Here is a 23,141-nt window from a genome sequence, read left to right on the forward strand (position 1 = left end):
TTGGTAGACCATCCATAGATCATAATAGTCCCCTCCCCTCCCCTCCACTCCCCTCCCCTCCCCTCTTCTCCCTCCTCCCCTCCCCTCCCCTCTCCTCCTTCTCTTTTTCCCCTGTTCATTTGTGCAATGTCTTTCAATACAATATTGATTTGAATTGGTAATAGTGAGCAGAATATTTTGTACTTGAAAATAAAGGGAATGTTTTTAATGTTTTACAATAATAATGATATTTGCTGTAGCTATATATATATATATATATATATATATATATATATATATACACACACACACACACACACACACATATATATATTATATCTGGTTAGAGAACCTCCACACCCAATCTTTCACTGTATCAGTTTAGAGAAGTTACCCTCTGTTCCTAGTTGGATAAGACATGTAGTCAGAAAACTTGAGTTTTAGCCTAAACTTTTTTCCATTGATTACTTAATTGGTTCAATAAGTGTGTTTGTAGTACTTTCCCTGTGTTAGGCTCAGGTTGTATAACAGAGAAAAAAGTGCAACACCCCCATCTCCTTGGGGTTTATGTGCAAATAAAGGGAGGCAGACAATAAAGAAAGAAAAGGAAATATAAGTTGTGTAGCATAAAGCAGTGGTAAACATGCTGAAGAGAAATGTAGCAGGCAAGAGGGGAGGCCAGTGGGTGCAGGGCGGGCAAGGCAATCCCAGGAGGTAGGTGAGTGTAGGATGCAATAACAGATAGAGTGCACAAAAATGACCAACTTTTGGATAAGTCAACACACAAAATGTCCAGTTCCTAGGATTAAAAGAAAATCTAGATAGACATGAAATACTAGGCAATGTAATATGGAGAGGGTGACTGGAGGGTAATTCTCTCAGGACCTTTGGTTTAGGAATATCCTGTGAAGATTAAAGCTGAACTTTCCACTCTGCTAATATTGGTCTTTCAATAAGAGAATTAATTCATTAGCATTAATGGCGGTAATTGGTGTATTTAGGTTAATTTTTCATTTTTTTTTACCAATTTATTTTGAGCTTTTTATTTCTCTTTCTGTATCTTTTTTTCTTTTTTTATCTTATATTAATAGGTTCATTCTCCCCTTATTTTTCTTTTACTATTTGGGAAGTATTACATACTATTTTTAATCTTCTAGTGGTTACTCCAGAAAATTTAATAGGTATGTTTAGCCAATATAAGAAACTTAGAATATTTTATCCATTGTTTTTATTTTTATAAGTTACTTTAAAATACTATATATTTGACAAAGTTTTGGGATATAAAGTTAAACTTTTAAATTTAAACTCACAAACAAAAAAAATCTAAAACTGCAATGTGTTAGATTATAACAATGACCACTTCGTTTCCACATGTGTTGTCTTCACCGCATTTTATTTGCATGGTGTTTTCAGACCTGATCTCTTCAGCTGGGATAGAGTTGTCAAGATGTCCCCCACTGAGAGACTTGAACATGCCTTCAGCCAGGCTCAAATGTACTTGGGAATTGAAAAGCTGTTAGATCCTGAAGGTATTGTTCAGTGATTAATTTTAATCTTGATTTTGCTGCACAATTTTGGATACTTGAAGAGCAGTGTTTTTTGTTGTTGTGTTTTTTTGTTTTGTTTGTTTTTTTTTAGGAGGAATTATGAGAACTGAGCAGTGTTCTTCCGTTTGAAACATGGTGCAAGTCATTTTGTCTCAGTTATTCGGACTTTTGTACTTAACAATTTGTAGGATCCTTTAGGAGGAAATTTAATTACATCATTGGAAAATAGTTATTTGATACCAGCATAAGAGTTAAAGTTTTAAGAAAATATAATTATTGGATAACCAATTCAGTATTTGGTTTAATTTTACTGAAATGCATTTTTATACTAGTCTAGAGGCCCAGTGCAAGAAATTCGTGCACAGGGGGTGGGGGGGAAGGGGGTGTCCCTCAGCCCGGCCTGAACCCTCTCCAATCTGGGACCCCTTGGGGGATGTCCGACTGCCAGGATCCAGCCTAAACTGGCATTTGGACATCCCTCTCACAATCTGGGACTGCTGGCTCCTAACCACTCACATGTCTGCCTACCTGATCGCCCCCTAACTGATCCCCTGCTGGCCTAATTGATGCCTAACTGCTCCCCTGCTGGCCCGATCACCCCCAACTGCCCTCCCCTGTCAGCCCGATCACCCCCAACTGCCCTCCCCTGCTGGCCTTATTGCCTCCAACTGCCCCCTCCAACTGCCCTCCTCTGCTGGCCTGATCTCGCCCTCAACTGCCCTCCCCTCCTGGCCATCTTGTGGTGACCATCTTGAGGCGGCAATCTTGTGGTAGCCATCTTGTGACAGTGTGGGGGTGACCATCTTGTGGCGGCCATGTTGTGATGACGTGGGGGTGGCAATCTTGTGGCTGCCATCTTGTGACAATGTGGGGGTGGCCATCTTGTAACGATGTCACGCGACGCCACCTAGGCTTTTATATAAGATATGCTTCTTGTGTATGATGTGAAAACTTGAGTTACAAATGTTGTGGAATTTAATTCTAGACTTATTTTTATAATGTTAATAAAATCTGGCATTATCTTAAATGTCAGTGTATCTTTGAGCATTTGGGAGAAGCTTTCAGGGAAGAATTTTAAGAAATGGGATACTGAACAAAATTAAGAAAGTGTCTATGCCTTGTTTCTTATGTCATTATATGAAACAGAAACTTAATGAGCTATGGTACTGTAAAAATATATATAATAGTATTGTTTATGGGTGCTGAAGATAGTTATTTTATATCTCCTACTGAGCTGTTCACATATTTTGGACATCTAATTTAAGCTGGTCTTTATTTCCTTCCCCTTTTAGATGTTGCTGTTCAGCTTCCTGACAAGAAATCCATAATTATGTATTTAACATCTTTGTTTGAGGTGCTACCTCAGCAAGTCACCATAGATGCCATCCGTGAAGTAGAGACTCTCCCAAGGAAATACAAGAAAGAATGTGAAGAAGGGGATATTAATATACAGGTAAAGGTAAATTTTTATTGAAATGTTTGATTGGCTGTATTTGTTATCTCTTAGGTACCAGATAAAAACACTTTTAGGGGATTTTTTTTCTTTCCTTTTAAAAAATGTTTTTATTAATTTTAGAGAGAGAGGAAGGGAGGGAGAGAGAGAGAGAAACATTGATCGGCTGCCTCCTACTGGGGAGTGAGTTCAAAACCCGGGCATGTGCCCTAACCGAGAATCAAACTGGCAACCTCTTGGTGCATAGGACCAGCGCTCCAACAACTGAGCCACACTGGCCAGGGCAGGGAATTTTTTTTCTTGACTGAGAACATCTTGGCTTGTCCATTTGCATACACCTTAGAAGTTCAATTTATAAGTTAGCATGCTGTCACGTGTCACATGTGTGTAACGGAAAACCATAACTCAACTGATTTCTTAAGAAGGAAATATTCTGTTTCACACAATAAGGGGGCCCAGGGCTGTGATCATGCTGCTGCATGATATGCTTAAGAAGCAGTGTTTTTCCATCATTTGGTCACCATCTTCCATCAGTGTCATTTTGTGTTACAGATGGTTTCTCTCATGTCAGCCTAGCTTTGTTCTAAGTACTAGTTTTCTTTTCATTTTGTCTTTAGCAAAAGGATTTTTGCCATTATATTTTCACAAGGGCTATCAAAATACAAGGTTTATTTTCTCTTTCATTTAGAAGGAATGACAATATGTTACTTGGTGGGTTTTTCACCTAAAGATTTATAATGCTTTTACTCATTAGGATAAAGATTTGTTTTTTTAAATAAAGTCATGAATTTTTCTTCCTGAATTATCCTGCCTTGAATTAATACATATTTTATCTTACTTACTCTGTTTCAATCTAACTGGTCCTCTTAATTCATAAAATGAGAGAATCTTAACAGTTGGGTAAGACCTTAAAAAGTCGTTCAGTCCAACATTTCAGCAACCAAGAGATACACATGAATTTCAAAATGATAAGAAATATATTTTAGAGAGGCAGAAGCATGGAGTTTGAAGCTTAAATTATATTCCTGTCCCTATTTGTTGTGGATTAGTTACTTCCCCTCTCAACCACAGTTTTATCTGTAAAACCTGGATAAAACGACCCACTTCATAACAATAAGCAACTCAAAGTGTCTAAAATAATATTAATAAGCACTCCATAAGCAGCAGATACCATTATTATAATTTTTCCTTCTTAATTTGTTTTGGTGTTCTTTCTCACTCAACAAATTCCTTTGCAAAAATGTTCATTAATTCTCATATAATGATAATGGTCTTGAATTGGCATGTCATCTCCTTTTTCCTTTTCCAAGGTTCAAAGAACTTATTATTTCAGATTTTTTTGGGGTAGTAGGTACCAATCCTTTTAACTTCTTCATTCAAAAATAGTATGATGTCTAGAAAAAGGAAAAGACTTACGGAGGAAAAGAGGCAAGAGATGGGGCCAAATTGTTAACCTAGGGCTTTTTTTTATAGTTTTGAAAGTCAAGTGATGCTGAGGAAAAGCTGTATTTTTATAATTGACTGAAAATGCTGAGAAGCATTAGTCTCTAGGGGTGAAGTTATTATCCTGCATTAATGATGTGCCCTTTTAAGTGGTTCAGATAATCTGCTGAGCTTGCTTTTTGGTTTGAGTTATTTGTTTATTGAATTTGGCTTCTTTTGTTAGAAAGCTGGGGTATCTTACTTCTTAGAGTTAAGGCCATTCTCTCTTAAAAAGGAAGATTTCATTTGCCTTTCATGAAGTGTAGATAAAAATGATCGCGTCTGTGTAGGGCTCAGGGTGGCATGATAAGAATTGTAGAACCTATTTCCTGTTTGATTAAGAGCAGGTGCATTAACACGAACCTCTTCATTTGCATGCTTTCATTCGTGCCTTAGAGATTGAATTAAGCTAATTAACGAAATAAAACGTGGTGTACTTTTAATCATTTACTGTTTGACAGAGCTTGCCATCCGATACTTTGCAATGAACACTAATAGCCAGCCTTCCTCTCTCGCTGTGTCTTTCTACAAATGTGCTGCGGAGCATTAGGTGGTCAGCAAATAGTTCTTGCGTTTCTCTTTAATGTCTCAGTTGAAAGTCTCCTCTTGTGTTTTAATTAATACCTTCTGGACATTTGAATCCAGACGGTGCCTTCCATCTGTCTCCCACCTCCCTAGATCCTAGTGCTTATCTCATTGACCTTTGGCTGGTCACTCACTAAGTTTCCTAGTCTCAGATAGCCTCATTAGAGCGTAGAGGTTTGGTACTCACAGTTCCCCAGGGCTATTTCGGGTCTACAGTTTCAGAACATGAAGTCCGAAACTTAACTCATTTTCCCTTCTCTGTCTTTGGTATCCTGTGCTTCATCTGTGTGCTCATGGATTTATTCATTTTTTTAACTCCTGCATACAGTTGACTGGGTCTGTGTGATTCTTTCTCCAAAATGTGCCTGGTGCACGTTTTCTTTCTGTTCCAGCCTTCATGCTAATTGAAGACTCATCTCTTGTCCTTTACAATACCCAGCCTCCCTCCACAATTCATCTCTGGCCACCACACTGCTGTCGTGTGGACTGTTTCCACTCCTTCCCTAAGACTCTTTCTTCTACACGTGGGTTTCTCTCTGTGAAATGTTCCTCCACCCACTGTTTGCATGGCAAGCTTCCAATCTGTCCTCAGTTTCAATGGAACTTTTTCAGGGAAGTCTTCCCCTACTAACTTATTGAAATCAGCCCTACACACTCACTCATTCAGTTTCTTGCTGTCACAGTATTTTTGTCAACTATGTTAAGAATTTTAAATTGTATCTTGTAGCACTAGGAAAGCAGTGAAAGATTTTAAGGCGGGACGTCTTGTGATGTGATTATATTGTCAGAGATCATTCTGGAGGCTGAGGGAGAAGGGGGTTGCCGGGGTGGCAGTGTGGGTGGCAATGGGAAGTGAGATACTGGTTAGCAGGTGAGCAGGCTGTCGTAGTCCTGAGGACAGACGATGCTGGTTGTGGAGAGGGAAAGGTCTGGATGGCTTGGAGACACATTTTGAAGGTAGGAATTGCTTACATATTAAACATGAGAGGTGAAAGGGAGAGAGAGAATCCAAGGCTGGCTTCCTGGTTCTTGGCTGGAGAAGTTTAGTGCATGAAGGAGCCATTTAGGAAAATGGGAAAGTCTGAGGAAGAATAAGTGTGGGGAGAAAATAAAGGCTAAGTATAGGCATGGTCGGATATGCCTTTCACATTGACGTGAAGATGTTAGGGTAGCTGGACAGAGGAGTCTGGAGTTTGGGTTCAGAAATAAAAAGGCAAATGTCTGTGGGATATAGATGGTTCTTTAAACCCCATGGGAATAAACGAAACCACTCAGACCAAGTACACCGAGCGAAGAAAACAGGGCCCAGACTTAATTTTGAGGAGATTCATCACTTACAGATGGGCTGCCGAGTCAGGAGGAAAACGAGTGTGGTGTTACCGAGGCAGAGAAAGGAGGGCTTCAGGAGGGTGGGAAGTCAGCCATGCAGTGGGGCTGAGCGTTTAGGTAAGAGAGAGGGTGACCAGATCTCTAGGTTTGCTGGGGACAGTTCTGGTTTATGCGGGTTGTCCTAGCATCGTTTTTATAGAAATGTTCTAGTTTGTTGGTTCATAACACGGTCACCCTAAAGGTGATGCTAGAAAAGTGGATTTGTCAGTGGGAAGGTGTTTGGTGACATTGGCAAAAGCCTTTTCAGTTGAGTGGTGGGGGACCAGTACCAAATCTGAAAGGGACTGTTAACAAATCGTAGCTGTCGAATCCATGAGAATTTCTTATGTTTCCCCCTCTACATTGTTGTATGTTTGAAATATATAAACATTGTGGATGGGAAGTGATTAAGTGAAGATGGGTTGTCCGCAAATTTTAAAGAAGTTTTGCCCTAAAAGGGAACAAATGAACAAAAGAGAGTTCATTTGGTTATAAGATTCTAAAGTAAATAAAAATCTTCCATTGCTTGAGATGAATTTATTCCCATGGGCTTAAAAACAACAACAACAACAAAAACAAGACCAGCAAGTAAAGCAGAGGGTAGCAGCCTCCAAAAATTACCATCAGCAGCCTGTATGTGTGCCTGCCTTTCAAGGTCAAAAATAAAATGCTAACATGCATTTCAGTAAAAGCAGTTTCACTAGGGTCAGAGCAGAGTTCTAATCTTTACGTCCTTTTCTTTAACTGAGATTTATCCTTTAAGGCCCAACACAACCCTGCATGCACCTTTCCTATTTGAGCCCTGGCTGAACTCCAATAGCATCTCTTATTGGGACCATGGAGTTCCTAGCTTCACTAAGAGCCATTTTATTTTTGTTCAGGAGTGATTCACGTGGGTTATTTGTCTCTTCCCACCTATGTGAGGATCCCCATGAGCACAGGATTCCAGGAGAGCAGGCTGCTTCTGTGCTCTTGGCCATCCTCGGGGACTAATACACGCTTTCCGAGTAGCTCCGGGCCTGGCTCCCCCAGTGCCCGAGAACTGGCTGAATGTCTGAGACACAGTGGGCTCTTCCTGCCGGAGTGCTCTCCATGCAGCGTGTCTCCGTTGAACACCTTCTCATCTTCACGCTGCTTGGGGGTTTTCTCTTGGCTTTGTTTTCCTAGAGCTCAGCGCCGGAGGAGGAGCACGGGAGCCCCCGGGCTGACACCCCCAGCACCGTCACCGAGGTGGACATGGACCTGGACAGCTATCAGACAGCCCTGGAGGACGTGCTGACCTGGTTGCTTTCTGCCGAGGACACTTTCCAGGAGCAGGATGACATCTCGGAGGATGTGGAGGAAGTCAAAGAGCAGTTTGCCACCCACGAAGTAAATAATCTGTGGCCCATGAGTGGGCCCTGCCCGCCACGGTGCCTGTGCCTTCTCGGGCTCTGCCCTGATGTGTGTGCTTACTGAATTCTGCTCCGCAGGAAGCTCACGGCACATTTTAGGACTCGTGATATTTAAATAGGGCTTTGTTTTAAGGTCGGCGCGGGTGATTCACTGTGCATTGGAATTAGGTTTCAGATTTTAATCTTATCGTAACTCGTAACTTCTGTGGAGCCACTGACACAAATCAGTGCACAGCACTGCTAGTTTCTGAAGTGTATGGTTATAGTTAAAACACAAAGTGGCTAATTAATACAATACACCCAGTCTTTAGACTTGGAATGTTCCCCAGAAAGCGGTTATTTTTATTTATTGTATGATTAAGCAAATGTCATAGCCAGTGTTCATGTATACTTTTATACAATGAAAATTTCCTACTATTTTGAGAATATAGTATATTGCACTGTAGTGATTAGCTTATATGGAGATTTCTTTTTGATTAAGTAGGTTTGTTTTTGTGCCAGTATATTAATTGACAGGTCTTATGTGCTGTTTTGGTTTGAAAATAATAGAAATTGTCAGATTCTTTAAGCAGTTTCTCTTAGGTGAGCATGGTGTTTTATTCTGTTTTCTCATAATTCCATGTCATGATCTCTCAGTATCAAAATAAATGCAGATGTAATATTGTTTTCTTTGATAGATTCCCCTTTTTTTAGTTAGGCCAGTGCCTCTTTCCTATATTCAAAGTTGGGTCAAAGTCTACTTTATTTACACTCTTCACGGCTGCCTTTTTCTGCAGCCCTGATATTGCAACATTAATTTATTTACATTTTTTTCAATGAGCTGCTCACAAATCATAGTGATGTACTTTTCTAGGCTTTTATGATGGAGCTGACTGCACACCAGAGCAGTGTGGGGAGTGTCCTGCAGGCAGGAAACCAGCTGATAACACAAGGGACTCTGTCCGATGAAGAGGAGTTTGAAATTCAGGAACAGATGACCCTGCTGAATGCTAGATGGGAGGCCCTTAGGGTGGAGAGTATGGACAGACAGTCTCGGTGAGTGGAAGCAAAGAAATTAACACTTTATTCCACAATGTGTGTTGTACGGTTTAGTTGAAATAAAGGTCTGTGAATGCAAGATAATTACAGAGCTTGCCTTGTAAAATGTTGCTGGAGTTTTGTATGATCTTGATGTGATAACCAAATTAAAAGGTAGAAGTTGGAGTACAGAAATTAGGTAAAAGAAAAGGACATTTTATATGGATAGATATTGACTTGCAGTATTAAAATTGGCTAACCATTAACTCAATGTGAAGACAGGACTATGTAGTATTTATTTACAATTTATTACATTTTTTAAATCAGTACTGCCCCCCCCTCCCCCAGCCTCCCATGGTTCTTTTCCCCGCTCTGCATTGTGTATTAAGGAGCAAACTACATTCCATTGCAATTTCCACCTATTTAATATGCAGGAATTCCTGATTGAAGAAACAATGATTCTGATAGGAATGGTGGGTGCTGTTATTTGCATTCTTGGACTGCATTTAATTGATTCCATTTAGGTGGAAAATGAAAGTGTGTGTGTGTGTGTGTGTGTGTGTGTGTGTGTGTGTGTGTGTTTGCTTGTTTCTATATTTAAATACTAAGTGCTGCTTTAAATGGTTAGACAGGAGTGAGTTTCCTTGCCCCCCAGTCCCTACCCCCCATCCCACCCAGTTTGTTTGCTGCCAGGAGTGTGTGTTGTGTGTATTTGCCTTTGCAAAGGGGAAAAGCTAGTGGGACTGATGCTGTGTCCCTCCCCACAGGCTGCACGATGTGCTGATGGAGTTGCAGAAGCAGCAGCTGCAGCAGCTCTCTGCCTGGTTGACGCTCACGGAAGAACGCATTCAGAAGATGGAGACTTGTCCCCTGGATGACGATTTACAATCCTTGCAAAAGCTGCTAGAAGATCATAAAGTAAATCTGGCTCGTTTTTCTTTTCTACCTCATCAAATATGAAACAGCAGCAATTAGCCTTCTCACGGGCTTCTGTCCTTAGTGCAGAGGTGGGACACTTTTCAGTGTCCTCTGCTCATCAGCAGCTTAGAGGCTGGAGTCCGTGGGGATGTGACTTTACTAACATTTTACGTGGGTATGTATAGTGCTCTTAGGAAAGCCCAGAGCTTCCCTAAGATTCTCAAGGGTTGTGTTTTGGGCCTGTAAGTGGTTAAGAACCCGAGTGTGTGAGCATCAATGCCGTGCAAAGAAGCAAACCCTCAGATTTATCTGTACCTTACCCTTTAAGGAAAGCTATTGCTTCTTCTCCAATCTGGAAAAGTATCCGGCACTGGGTGAAGAATCAAAATTCGGTGGATAATTTAATTTGATCACAAATTAAGGAGAAAACTTTTCATAGTCAAGGCAAAGTAGAGCAAATAGCCCCTCTGCAAGTTGTTTGAATAATTTGATTTTTCAATGAAATATCTGGATAACTGGTAAATAAAGCTTTAGGGATACTTTAAATGCAACTCAAAGGCCTTTGACAACACTGTTGGTAGTGTTTAAATGAATTACCTGTATACATACATCTTAGCACCTGCCATGCTCTTCCTGTGGAAAGGGTGAGAATGGAAGTCATCTGTGTCCTTAACTGCTTTCCTGGACAGCTATTCAGAATAGCTTCCGACTATCAAATATTATCTACTTATCTCTCACTTTATGTCATGCTGCACTAGAGAAAATGATCTTTGTATAGTTAAATTCAGGACTTTTTTGATTTACCAACTCTACATTCTTACCTTAATTCCTAGTATAGACATTCAACTCATTTATGCTACATTTTTTTTTTTTGGCCACAATTTGGACTGAAAGTAATGACATCCCACTTGCCTTCTGTTATGACATTGCATTTTCAAACTGCTTTGGTTCATACTGAAATGTAAAGATATATAACGGGCTTGTTTCATTAGTAGAACACTTAGGGTAATGATTGGAAATTTAAACAGGATGCCTCATTAAATGTCTTTAATTACTATTGACAACCGAGTGGATTTTAAATAGGTAAATGTGAGAGAGTAGAGATAATGGTATATCTTAATTTTTTTTATCTAGAGCTTGCAAAATGATCTTGAGGCCGAACAGGTGAAGGTAAATTCATTAACTCACATGGTGGTGATTGTTGATGAAAACAGCGGTGAGAGTGCCACAGCTGTCCTGGAAGACCAGCTACAGGTAAGGACCCTGAGAAGGAGGGTGATCCCAAGGGGCCTGTGGTCTGAGACCCCATTACATGTACCCTTATTCTTTACGTCTCATCACACTGTAGAAGAGTAGAAGAACCTACTTTAGACTGTCCTTCCCAGCTGGGGTTCCACAGCATATGGTGACAGGAGGACCTCGGGACCATTCCTTTACATCAGCCCTTGGGGTGAATGGGCGGTGTGCCTTGTGTGCAGTAGTAACTAGGTTGGGAAGCACAGGAAGTGATCTTAACAAGTGGCCCACAGGCTTCTTGCTCAGAATCATTCCCGGGCTCCAGGCAGACCTGAATTCCTGGGATTGGGGCTCAGTGGATCTGCACTTGAAAAAAAAAGGTCCATGCATATTAAAATTTGAGAATTTCAGCTATGGAGGATTTCCTATCCCTGTTTCTTTGGTGGACCAATGTGTGAATTTCAATAGCAGTTTTAGGAACCCCAACAAATTGCTTCTTTTCTCACAAAGGTTATGGTGTCAGGTCTTTACAAAGAGATTGATTGGTATTTCATTTGAATAATACTGGAATCATCTGCTATGGTGTTGCCAGTTTATGATTTTCAGAAACTTTCGGACATGTATCTTCATTTAAAGTTGGCCAGTGGTTGTGAGACTCTGTGCAGAAGTACTTAGTTATTACAGTAATCTGAGAGGTAGGCATTCGTGTCTAGCCTGTTTAGACAGGGAGTTTTCATGATGAGACCTGTCTTCTGGCTCTGTCTTCGACCTGTTGCACTGTACAAAGCTTTCTCTGGTATTACATATCAAAGTAGGATAATATGAATTAAATAACTCTTGCTTATATTTAAGTAATGTAGAAATAAATTGAACATTTGTTAGTTATCTATATAATGGTAACAAAATAATTTATTGGGAAACTTATTATGAAGCATACTTTTTTAAAAAAAGTTATCAAAATTATTTATTTAGGATTGCTAGTACTTGTACATATTCTGTGTCTAAATTTTGTGGAATTTTCTATGGATCATGAGATGTAAATAGAAAAAAATCAATTAAGTATATTTAACAGGAATACTATCATTCAACACATAGTTTTTATAAGGTTAAAAGTTTTTTCTTAACTTTTGTATTACAGATGAAAATTTTCTTGGCATGTAAAAGTGGTTAAAAAATTACTGATATATTGTATTTTGTTTTAAAGACAATTACAGCCTGAAAACAATTTCAGCACAAAAAGTAGATGTTTTCTCTATTTTGAAGATATATATAGAATTGCTAAATTCTCAAATAAAAACCACAATAAAATGGAAAAGGCAGGAATTTGGAGTAGACAGTTATAGGATAGAGTTCTAGTTGTGCTACTTTTTAGCTATGTAGGATAAAATAATTAGTACATTATGGAAATTAGTTTTTCTCATCTATAAATATATAGGATTCATCTGTATTATTTTAAAGCAACTTTTATTATATATATATATATACATATATACATATATATGTATGTGTATATATATATATATATATATATATATATACATATATATATGTTTAAAACTTTGTAATAGAGAACAACTGATGTCAAGAATTTCTTTGAGGATTGTGATAACTGTCTCTTAAAGCTGTGTTGACAAAGGATGGTTTCTCCCTTTACTAGAAACTTGGTGAACGTTGGACAGCAGTGTGCCGATGGACGGAAGAACGCTGGAATAGGTTACACGAAATCAATATCTTGTGGCAGGAATTATTGGAAGAACAGGTATGAAACTGTTATCCATAGTGGTCAAAATAGATGGTGGAAGGTAACTCATCCTTAATTATGGCATTAGAATAAAGTCTTACTTTTCTTCTAAAGGAATTACTTGTTATTTTTAAAGTCAGATTTGTATCCATTTTACATGAAGAGTATTCATAGAGATTGTACTGTATTGCTCCACTGTGACAACAATTTGTGTTTATTTTGAAGAATGTTAGTACTTAGACATGCTACTTTCAGGGTTTGCTTGACATTATCATTTCATTGCATTTGTACTGGGTAACATGTTTGAACTTGTACCAACATAGTGCCTAGCATATAGTTTGTGCTACATAAATAAGGAATCCACTCAATACTTTGTGGCCTTTAAATCACAAGAATTTTTAATGGTTTTAAAACAGAATAACTACTGAAATCAACTAGGAAACATTATTTAGCAACACCATTGATTAGACATTTGGATACTAGTATATTTTTTCCTACTAAGCATTACCATAGTAAACGAACCTTTGGTGCAAAACTGCCCCTTTAGGTTTTCAGTTGGAGTGGGGGCCCTTTGCCTCCTCGACCCTTCCAGAAAAGCAGCCATCAAAACAGAATACAAATAAGGAAAACTTTGCCTGGAAAGACCAAACAGTTGTGGTTTAGAAAATAAGCAGATACTCTATTCCCTCATCTCAGTGTCCATTTCAATTCTTTTAAATGCATCTCATTTCCATCTACAAAAAAGCAACTGTATGCTTTTCAGGCAATAAAAACAAGTGTGTGATGCTTTGTGGTTTACTAAATATGGTGCAGCTAGAACATCTTCAAAAGTGAGGTACAAAATTTGTCCCAGTAAAAATTGTTAATCACTACTCTCCACCCCCAATCATTGGTCACAGTCTTCCTGTTAAGAATCCCGTAATGGACCAGATTCTGATTTCTGAAATATTTACAGTTCACTTTATGAAATACTTACATTTACTTAGACCCTTGTTTTCACTCCAAAGCGTAACATCGAGTAGTTAAAAGTTTACTTTAATAATGACAGTAGGAGGGAGACATTGATTGCCAGAGAAAACCATTGTGTTACTTTTCTGCTAAGTAAAATAATTTAAAATTTGGAAAGAATTTTAATTTGGCAAATAAAAATATTTACAAGTAAGGAGTAGCTGGTATTTTGGCCAGTATTTTGGGTTTACAACTCACCTTTGAATGGCTTTCTGCTAGTGACGTGGAAGGAGGGATCATCTGAAAATGGAGAGTTGAATCCAGCATGGGTACTTAATGTAGAGAAATCTGCTATTGCAGGAATGAGCCCAAGTCAGCCGTATCCCAGTTAGTACCTCTTTCATGGGGTTATTGTGCACTCAGCTGCCGAGGCCTCAAGCGTCAGCAATGGGCTGTGAGAAATTGGTTCCAAACTTCTGTAAGCATGGGCCAGTGTGAAGTGTGGCAGGGGGGCCTATTCTGTAAAGAACTCCAACCTACCTTTCCAACCTTAGTGTTCCCTCTGTCCTTCCATGTGCCCAGTGCTCAAACCCTGAATTCCCAGTCCCTAGCCCATGGCGAGGCTGCCAATGCCACAGGAATAGTGCTGGTTCTTCTTTACTGTCTATTCCAATGCGTGGGGCCCTGTAGGTGCCTCGTGGTTTGGGCTGTTGTTTTGTTGTCTTTGTTTTTTGAAAGAGTGGCTGTATTTCATTTGTTTTCTAGCCTTTGTGTTTTTGGTTAAGGATTGGCATTGGCCATGGAATGTCCTTAGACCCATCTCCTCATTTGTGAGTTCTCTCCAGCCATCAAGAACCGTGAAGTCATCTATAAATCCCCCGCTCTCCTTGTCTCTAAACTGGAAGCCGTCTCTTGTGTGGTGTCTGCACTTTGTATCTTGTGCCATAGTTACTCCTGTGCATATCTTATTACCCTTACTATTACTGAGGGCAGGATCCACTTTTGTCCTTTATGTCCTTCATCTTCATCTTTTTGTTTGTGTAATACAGAGGAAAGGAATAGTTGTCAAATCCACTGATTAAAAAAATACAGTTAGAGAAAGAATTGATTCTGTTGCAAACATAGAACCAAGACACCCCCCCGCCACACACACACACACACACACACACACACACACACACACACACACATCCGTTCTATAGAAAAGGGTTGGTGTGGTAGATGCCACATTTTGGGAAGAATTATCCCAATGTAGCTATGTTGTTTTCCACTCCTGCTTCAAATTGATCTTCCTACTTCTGCCTAAAACAACTTGTATTGTTGGCCAATGAAGTTTAACTGTCTTTATACTTTGGACTATCCTCAGACTTCTTCCTCTGACCATAATTGCTGTTGAACCTGGAGGGTTGGTGTGGTTTTCTGGCATGATGCTCTGGAAAAACCATTAGCTTTGCAGTGTGGGTCTTTGATCTGGCTCTTCTGTGAACTAGCCAAGGGACCTTGGATGTATAACTTGGCTCTCCTCTCTCTCCTCCCTAAAACAAGGGACTGAGACAAGGCAATATCCCAGATTCTCCAAGTCTCCGGAGTGTTACAATGTGATTCTTTGGAGACTCGAATAGCCTTTTAGATCCCCAACCTCCTTGAGAATTAGGTTTACTTATCCAGGTTTGGGGCTAATTTCAGGTTGATCTGTTGCAAATCTAAGAAGGTTAATATCTTTTCTGTGTCACTCATGCCTCATGCTTCGGTTTTTGAAGCCCTTCTTTTTCAAGATAAGGATAAAGCTTCTAAGAATATAAATGTTAGAGATTTGGGAACTTGATTGAATCGAATTACCAAATGATTCCCCAAATGTATATCTAACTTTTGTTATTATTTATAGTGCTTGCTGAAAGCTTGGCTAACTGAAAAAGAAGAGGCGTTAAATAAAGTCCAGACGAGGAACTTCAGAGACCAAAAGGAGCTAAGCATCAGTGTTCGGCGCCTGGCTGTAAGTGATGTCATTGTCAGCATCTGTCCTGTAAGCTTGTGATATTTTAGTGTTTTACATAAATGGTTAAAACCATTTAGAAAATCCATAGTAGGACACATTACCTAACACTGGAATGCTGCCATGGAATGGTCTAGAACCAGGAGTCTTATGTTTTAGCATCAGATAATTACAGGGGTACATTCTACTATAAAATATATACATGTTTACATGCCCTGACTGGGGAACAGGAAGATAAAGTCCTGTTAAAAGGGAGTCATCTAACAAATATCTGAAATACTAGATTTTGAAGGAAGACATGGAAATGAAGCGTCAAGCATTGGACCAGCTGAGTGAGATTGGCCAGGATGTGGGTCAACTACTTGATAACCCTAAGGCATCCAAGAAGATCAACAGTGATTCTGAGGAACTGACTCAGAGATGGGATTCTCTGGTTCAGAGACTAGAAGATTCCTCCAACCAGGTACTGTTTGCTCTAGGTAGTATGTTGTGCTATTAAGAAGAAATTAAATTTCAGGTTAGTTTTAGTTTTTATGAAATAAAAGAGTAGTAGCTAAACTAAAAAGTTGGTTCCTTATATCTGGTTTACTATAAAATTGAAAAATTGACATGAAAATGTTCTTTAGTTTTCTAAAGTAAATTTTAATGGATCTTAAAAAAAGATTAATATCCAGTGATTTAACGCTTGCTAACTGATAACAGACATGAATCCATTAAATGATCTCTAAATTTTATTCATTTAAAAATATTTTAGCGAATTGATAAAAAACCCAAAACTTTGGTATCTACATGAATGTTCATAGCAACATTATTCATAATAGACAAAAAGTGAAATGACTCAAATATGCAATAGGTGGATTGATAAACAAAATGTGGTATAGCCATACAATGGACTATTTTTTGGCAATTAAAAAAATGAAGTACTGATATATGCTATGACATGGATGAACCTTGAAAACATACAAGTAAAAAGAGCCAGTACCAAGTTTATAGGCACCATGATTCTATCTATATGAACTACGTAGAATAGACAAACTCATAGAGACAGAAAGTAGGTTAGTGGTTGCCAGGAGCCAAGGGGGAGAGAGATTGGGAAGTGACTGCTAATGGGTACTGGATTTCTTTATGAAATAATAAAATTATTCTGGGAATAGAAAGTTGGCATGGTTGCATAAGTCTGTACACTAATAACCATTGGATTTACATCGTCAAAGAAATAACTTTCTGGCATAGGAATTATACCTCAATAAAGCTGTAATAAAACCTTAAAACTTTGGCTGATTTTATTTCAGGTGACTCAGGCTGTAGGAAAGCTGGGAATGTCCCAAATTCCTCAGAAGGACCTTTTGGAGACTGTTCACATAAGAGAACAAGTAACCACCAAAAGGTCTAAGCAAGAACTGCCTCCTCCTCCTCCTCCAAAGAAGAGACAGATCCCCGTGGATATGGAAGCTAAGAAAAAGTGAGAGCAGACAGAAATTTTCCAAACCCAAGACCCCACACTATGTATTTTGTACTCAGTACTTATGTCATACTAATCACTAATGATATGCAAATGTAGACATAATTATTGTTATGAACCACTCACTACCCCTGAGTGTTCTGAATATTCTACTTCCGACTGGCTAAGTATCTGTATTCTCTCAAATGGTTTCATTTATCCTGTGCTCATCCTGAACTGTGTGCTGAAACCCTTTCTTCTTCCTTTCCTATCGTTGACCTGGGAGGATATGATTGCCCACGATCCCTCATTTCTTCTTTCTTTCACTATCACGATTCTGACAGTCTTGCTTTAGTTACATCTCTTTATTGTTTGTGAATCTGCTTTCTCTTCTCTCAAGTAAAAAAAATACTTAATTCAGGGAAGTAATTAGTCTCCCTTTTTCTTTCTTTTTTCACCCCCTCATTCTTTTTTCATGTTTTCTTTCTTCCTTTGTTAATTCGTTTTTCTAGATTCATTAACAGATTCTTTGTGTTTGTCTTGAAGATTCATCTTTAGCTTATGCTATCTTTTCATCTTTTCAACTTGGGTTTTTTTAAGAGGATTAATCACCCTGGCATAGATAGAGCTTTTATGAATGCCAGCTACCCTGTTAAGCCATGCTGTAGCAGCTAGTCCTCAAAACACCCTTGAGTAGAACTATTATTCTCTCCCTTTTTCAGTAGCGTCCCAGTGCTCGGGTAAGTGGGCAGTTAGTTTTGCCTGAATAAAAATGATGTGATTTTACCAATTTAGCTTTTGTCAGACAAAGCAGGATTCCAGTTTTACCGGATGATTTTCATTTTGGTGACAGGGCTGTGCATCCCCCAATAGCATCTCCTCGAAGGACCAGTGTCCCTCCATAGAACTGTTACTTTTGGAGCCAAGACAGCAGATGAGGAAGGTGCTTTTGGTGTTAATGTTGTCGTAGACCTTTCATTTCATGAGTGTTTGTATTCTGCCAGTATAACTAGCAACGCGTCTGTCCAGGGCTGACTTTGTGCTTTTGGAAGCTGAGAAGGTTTTAAAACACTAGGGTGCATCAGTAGGTTCTGGTACCAATTCCAGTGTAGGTGGGAGTGGGAGGATTCTCCCAACAAGCAGTTCATGGGACACTAGCTGGGTGTCCTACAGTTAAACTCAATTCTGACACTTCCTACCGGGAGACAGCGTCTGATTCCACAGGTGAAGGGTTCAGTCCAACGAGTTGTTATCTGTGCTTCTAACCGACTGGCTGTACATTGGAGGCTCCTAAGACCTCCTCTGTGTGGGTTTGATTAATTTGTGGGAGTGGCTCACCCAACTCAGAGAAGCATTTTACTTACTAGACCACTGATTTATTGTAAGAGGATATAACCCAGGAATCGCCAGATGGAAGAGACACATAGGATAAGAGAAAAAGCACAGAGCTTCCATGCCCTCTCCAGGTGGCAACTCTCCCGGCACCTCCACTTGTTCACCACCCCCGGAAGCTCGCTGAACCCTGTCCTTTTGGGTTTTTGCAGAGGCTTCATTACCTAGGCATGATTGATAAATCATTGGCCATTGGTGATTGATTCGAATTCCAGCCCCTTTCCCCTCCAGAGGTCAGGATGGTGGGGTGAGACTGAAAGTTCCAACCCCTAATCACATGGTTGGGTCTCTTGGCAACCAGCCCCCATCTTTAGGCGAGGTCCAAAAGTCAGCTCATTAACATAAGAAGTGATAACTCTGTTGTTCTCATCACTTAAGAAATTTCAAGGGTTTTAGGAACTCTGAGCCAGAAATGGGACTAAGACCAAATATACACTGAGTGGTCAGATTATTATGAACTCTGAACGCATAATAATCTGGCCACTCAGTGTATATCCTACCTAATAAAAGGCTAATATGCAAATTGTCCCCTTGACCAGGAGTTCGACCAGCAGGCCGGCCAACCGCCCACGTCCCCTCCCCCTGGCCAGGCTGGCCGAACCCCACCCATGCACGAATTCATGCATCTGGTGAATATACTGAGTGGCCAGATTATTATGCGTTCAGAGATCATAATAATCTGGCCACTCAGTGTATATTTCTTACTATAAATCACAATATTGCAAGTGCGTAACTATAAAATCTTAAACACGGCCTGTTGTATAAGGTGCATTCTGCTACATGAAACACAATACTGTACCTGTGACTTACTGAGGTCTCATTTCATGTTACAAGGAGTCTGGAGGTAGGGGTGGTCATGCAGCATGCTGCACGTAGTCTCCGCCTTCCTCAGCCTGGTGGCTTTCACCCTCAGGCTTGTCTTCTCCGGGTCCCCAAGGGGCTACTGAAGCACGGACATCCTGTACAACCTGCTTTATAGGCAGAAGGGCAGTTTCTTATTCTTTTTCTTTTCTTTTCTTTTTTTTTAAAATCAGGGAGATCTTTCCTGGAAAACATCAGCTAAGTTCCCCCAGTCTCACTGGTCAGGACTCGGACGCTTGTCCATGCCCTGGGTGCTTTGGAGGTTGAAGCTGCCCTGCCTCTCCAGGCTATTAGTTGTGCTCTGGGGACTCGGGCAGCAAGGAGGAAGTGTGGGGAGGGAGGTGTCTGTTGGGTAAGCAACCCGCTGCGAGGACCACAGTTTTCTGTTTTACTGGTTGGTTGAGGTAGAAATTCCTTTAGGTGGTTCCTGGACAAATAGAAGTTTGAGGATGTTCAGTTCATCCTAATAGAAGGCAGCGAAATCTCAGTATTAGAAATTAAGCCCCAACTTGGCCCCCTCTCAGTCTACCCATATGTGATGTGATGGGATCCAGAAGCTTCCTGGAAAATAAATGTAGCCATAACACAACTTTTTGATTCAAGCTAGCTCAGTCTTTCTGGGGCAAGATAGAGCAATACCTCCCCTCTTTAGTATTTGAGGATAGGCTTCATATTCCAATTACCATTCATTGTCCTAAAGTCCAGGAAATTCTTTACCATTTCTATTGTAAAATGGCTTCCAGACCCTTAGAAACCACTATGCACTTGTCTTAAAATGAGCTGTCCACGCGGATATGGGCCTTAAGGAACTGCTGGGCACAACTTCCTGTAATAATACTAGTACATGCTTCCGAAATGGTGGTTTATTTCCCCTGCTCTTCCCTTGGTGCTGCTGGTGGCTGCTTACCACCGTAGGGACAGCCGTTTGCTGTAATGTAGACGTGGCTAAAGTGGCCTGAGCTCATGAACACCCCGTAGCTTTCTCAGAAATGGACTGTCTCCAAGGTCATTTAAATGTGTGACCTTTGGGCGGTGCTCCCCTTCGCTGAAAGAGTAAAGAGAAATCAACTGGTAAGATGACAGGAGGAGGGTACCATGGTTTGAGCGGCACACTGACCCCTGGTTATGTACCTGGAGTGTCACAAAATCTTGTACCAGCTACAAAGAAAATTTACCTGGATGAAAAAACAAATATTCCTATGTTTCTCCTCTTGCTCCTCCTCACTGTGGTTTTCACTAGAAAAACTTCAAGCAAAGTTTCCCAAAAGAATCAGCAAGGACAACCCATGCTCACCTTCAAGTGCCTGCAAGTATCCAGAGGTGGTTTTGAGAAGCCCTGGCGGGAGAGTCTGATCAGAGGACAGATGGCCTCAGTTGGACTCCCAGCTCCATCATTTATTAACTTTGTGGCCTGGGTCAGTTATTTAAACACCCCAGAAGCTCAATTCCTTCATCATTCAAAGGGAAATGATAGTGTATTCTTCATAGGATTGTTGCGAAGAGGCCTTGAGTGAAGAATACACACAGAACGCTTAGAAAAGGGCCTGGTGTGTGGCCAGCAATCCCTGAATGTTTCCCCTCTTGTTCCTCCTCACTGTGTTTTGACTTCCCTTCCCAACACCTCTCCAGTCTGCACACTTTCCTTCCTCCCCACTGTCATTACCTGCTCTCTGGCTCCTGTTCCCACCAGCCCTTTCTCTCGTCTTGCCTCTCTTGATCTTCTCTGTGAGCACCCACACGTAAATGGGGTCTTGTCATTACTGCCCTTTAAACCCTTCACTGGTTCTCAGTTGCCCTTTGTTTAAACCCCAACGCTTTCATGTATCATCTAGGGCCTGTCTACTAACTGGTTGGTGTACTCCCTGCCTAGTACTCACCATTCCAGCCACATCTAAATACTTGTGGTTTGCAAAGTGTAAGTCCTTCCTTTCTTTGTTCTCCCTTTGCAAGGAAAACTCCTGGCTCAATGCTGTTCTACTCCAGGAAGCCTTCCCTCCCTGGCTGGATGAGGAGTGGCCTGTGAATTCCTGGAATTAGCACCTCACAAATTCCTTTTGTTATTGCCCTTCACTTTCCATGGCCCTCCCTACGGCTGGGATTGTCTCATTTACCCTCATGTCAAAGCCCAGAACAGTGCCTGGCATACAATAGGCTCACTTCAGAAACATGCTGGATTAAACAAGGCATGAACTTTAGCCCTGTCCCTACTTGTTCTTTTTTGTCACTATCTAACCAAATCTGTTTTTCATTATCTATGGGCGTTTATAAAAATACAAGTAATTTCTTTGAAAGTTTCCACTGTTTAATATTTATTTTCTTTCTTTATTAACACGACACTATTATTCCTCTGTTCATACTTTGAATTGTGCGTGCATGATCTTATTTTGTGCGGTTTCTGTATTTCTGGGCTGGCTCTTTTGTTTTCTGAGGAGTATTTAAAACGCTGGCTGGATGGTGCTCCGCTGCTCCCTTTCCTGAGCCAAGTGACACAATAGAAGGAAACGAATGACAAGTGTTAACATCTGAATCTCAAATCAGGTTTGATGCCCTGAGTGCAGAGCTGCTGGACTGGATTTTGAAATCAAAGACTGCCATTCAGGCCACAGAGATAAAAGAATATAAGAAGATGCAAGAGACTTCAGAAATGAAAAAGAAGTTGAAGGTAAAACATAAAACAGAAGTACACTAGTGAATAAAATATTTCATCAGGATAGATTTACTTTGGCAGAAAGATGGGAGGAGACCCAGAAGCTTCCTGTAGAATACATGTAGCCATAACGCAGCTTTTAGAACATTGTAGTAAATTTCGAATCGATTCAAGCTGGTTGGCATCAGATCCCTGTGTGGAAGAGGAATTTTTTCCCTTCCTCCTTAACCACTGAGTTGTATAGGAAGGAACACTTACTTCCTAAGGTGATCTAAATATTATTTCTATTTTTAGCTTGATTAGATTTTTTTAAAAATTTAAATTCTTTATTGTTTAAAGTATTACATGAGTCTCCTTTTTCCCCCATTGACCTCTCCCCGGCCACTCCCACCCCCCTCTTGATTCGATCTTAATCTGGTACCTAATAATTTGTGACTGTGTGTGCAGAAGACGTTTTGCTTTCTGCAGCAAACTATAGTCGTACCTCCTAACGCACAGTTATGTGCAATCAATCACAATCCAAGAATATTAAATGGAGAATTCCAGAAATAAACAGTTCAGAAGTTTTAAGTTGCATGCCGTTCTGAGCAGCATGTTGACATCTCGCACTGTCCTGCTTCGCCCCACCTGGGGCGTGAATCCCACCTTTGTTCCGTGTATCCACGTTGTATAGGCTACCCTTCTGTTAGTCATTTAGTTGCTGTCTTCATTATCAGATCGACTGTTGAGGTAGCACTGTGCTTATGTGCAAATAAGGCTATTATTTTACTTAATAATGGCCCCAAAGCACAAGAGTAGTGATGCTGGCAGTTCAGATATGTGAAAAGAAAAGGTGGGTACAGTGCAATAAGGTATTTTGACGGAGAGGGAGACCACATTTACATAATTTTTATTACAATGTATTGTTATAATTGTTCTATTTTATTATTAGTATCTTGTTAATTCCTTATTGTGCCTCATTTATCATGGTTGTATATAAATAGGAAAAAATATAGCGTATATTGGGTTTGGTATTCTTCGTGGTTTCCGACATCTAATGGGGATCTTGGAAAGTATCCCCGAGGATAAGGGGGTTACTATATTTCAAATTTCTTTAATATATTCTCTTTAGAGAAGAGACACCGTTGTTTAAACATAAA

The 23,141-nt window shown here is 40.1% G+C and overlaps 1 protein-coding gene across 4 annotated transcripts in view; it reads left to right on the top strand.

Moving 5' to 3' along the window:
- Nucleotides 1-23,141, top strand: part of UTRN (utrophin) — a 454,275-nt gene that overhangs the window by 117,109 nt on the left and 314,025 nt on the right. For all 4 annotated transcript variants that reach the window (XM_079779951.1, XM_079779952.1, XM_079779953.1 and 1 more), the window contains 11 exons: nucleotides 1,393-1,508; nucleotides 2,819-2,979; nucleotides 7,582-7,785; nucleotides 8,662-8,843; nucleotides 9,593-9,743; nucleotides 10,878-10,997; nucleotides 12,637-12,738; nucleotides 15,554-15,661; nucleotides 15,945-16,124; nucleotides 16,954-17,123; nucleotides 21,894-22,017. In XM_079779951.1, the coding sequence (XP_079636077.1) occupies nucleotides 1,393-1,508; nucleotides 2,819-2,979; nucleotides 7,582-7,785; nucleotides 8,662-8,843; nucleotides 9,593-9,743; nucleotides 10,878-10,997; nucleotides 12,637-12,738; nucleotides 15,554-15,661; nucleotides 15,945-16,124; nucleotides 16,954-17,123; nucleotides 21,894-22,017 (1,618 nt within the window). The remainder of the gene's footprint in view (nucleotides 1-1,392; nucleotides 1,509-2,818; nucleotides 2,980-7,581; nucleotides 7,786-8,661; nucleotides 8,844-9,592; nucleotides 9,744-10,877; nucleotides 10,998-12,636; nucleotides 12,739-15,553; nucleotides 15,662-15,944; nucleotides 16,125-16,953; nucleotides 17,124-21,893; nucleotides 22,018-23,141) is intronic.

The sequence above is a fragment of the Cnephaeus nilssonii genome, assembly GCF_951640355.1.
Source record: "Cnephaeus nilssonii genome assembly, chromosome: 9".
Taxonomy (NCBI): domain Eukaryota; kingdom Metazoa; phylum Chordata; class Mammalia; order Chiroptera; family Vespertilionidae; genus Cnephaeus; species Cnephaeus nilssonii.